Source organism: Opisthorchis viverrini (assembly GCF_000715545.1).
Source record: "Opisthorchis viverrini unplaced genomic scaffold opera_v5_200, whole genome shotgun sequence".
In the NCBI taxonomy this organism is placed as follows: domain Eukaryota; kingdom Metazoa; phylum Platyhelminthes; class Trematoda; order Opisthorchiida; family Opisthorchiidae; genus Opisthorchis; species Opisthorchis viverrini.
In genome coordinates this window covers 468,348-469,517 of record NW_008751855.1, presented here as the reverse complement: position 1 = coordinate 469,517, position 1,170 = coordinate 468,348, and the positions used below count along the sequence as shown (strand labels likewise).

Here is a 1,170-nt window from a genome sequence, read left to right as displayed (position 1 = left end):
AGTATTTGAATAGCAAAATACAAGGGTCCAGCTCAACAACTCTGGAGAAACAGTAGCATTTCATTGATCCAACCGTCAATCTGAAGTAAAACTGAAAACCGTTACTTGACTGTGCCGTCTTGAAATGCGAAGCGTTAGCGGGGATGATAAAGTGGAGAATTTCGCGATGGGGATAAACGGTTGCCTGCATCCCGGACTGGTGGTGTATAGCGGAAACATATAGACCCACTGATGTCACCGTTGGAGCAGAGTTGGATAGAAAATCTCCTTTGGAGAGTAACTTGGTACTAAAATTCAAATCGCTGTTGTTTTGTGCGCGGACATCGATAATTCACTTCGTCGATTAATAACATAATTGCGCAGTTGTTGACGATATGAAGGTAGTCTGTTAAGGTTTCCCGTATAATGCTGTTCATTTATGTGTCAACGTGCAGTAAAGTTGCGAGGGAATTTTCTAGTTAGTTAGATATGTGGGATCGTCAAATCTATTTGCCACACAGGTTTTCACTCCGAAAACTTGGATACAAGCGCGTGGTCTAGATGCTTCTGACTTGCAGGATGTCTGTGAATGGTTTTTGGAACCAAGACGAGATGAATCGTGGCGATCATGGGTGGCATAATTTGGAAGAAGGATTACTGCGTGTAAAGAGCGGAACAGGAAGCTCAGAAAACATTAGCCTTTCGCTTTCAAATAACCAGTGTAAACAAAGAAATTACCTTGAAAAAGTTGTTATTATGTCTTCCATTCGCAATGAAAATCGTACCTTATGGTTTAGCACCGTGGAAAACTCAGTTAAACTCAATGGGATCATCAGCCTCGAAGTCCATCACAGAGAATAAAGAGAAGAACATGGAGTTCACCAAGCGGATATGTAGCAAATTTCGGGTGCCACTTGTGAACGACATGCTCTTTCATAAAGGAGAATGTGCTGCACCAAAAACATCGGGTGCGGAGGACCCTATTCCCTAGCATTCCCTTGATAATAGAGAGGGAGGTGAGTGGCGCATTGGCGTTCCTGGATTTTTTCACCACAAGAAGACATGAGCAACTTCAGTAGAGATGACCTAACAATCATCCAAACTGCTAAAAATAATGTGTTTGCGCTCCACTCCGGCCGGCCCGAATGCACTGCAATGCAAAGGAGAAGAAGGCGAGGAAAGAACACTGGT

At 43.3% G+C, this 1,170-nt stretch overlaps 1 protein-coding gene across 1 annotated transcript; it reads left to right on the top strand.

Moving 5' to 3' along the window:
• Nucleotides 1–751: 751 nt before the first annotated feature.
• Nucleotides 752–970, top strand: T265_08038 (hypothetical protein; the record flags this gene model as incomplete). The annotated part of the gene is made up of 1 exon (XM_009173732.1): nt 752–970. The coding sequence occupies one exon, from the start codon at nt 752–754 to the stop codon at nt 968–970; it is 219 nt and encodes a 72-aa protein (XP_009171996.1).
• Nucleotides 971–1,170: the final 200 nt, after the last annotated feature.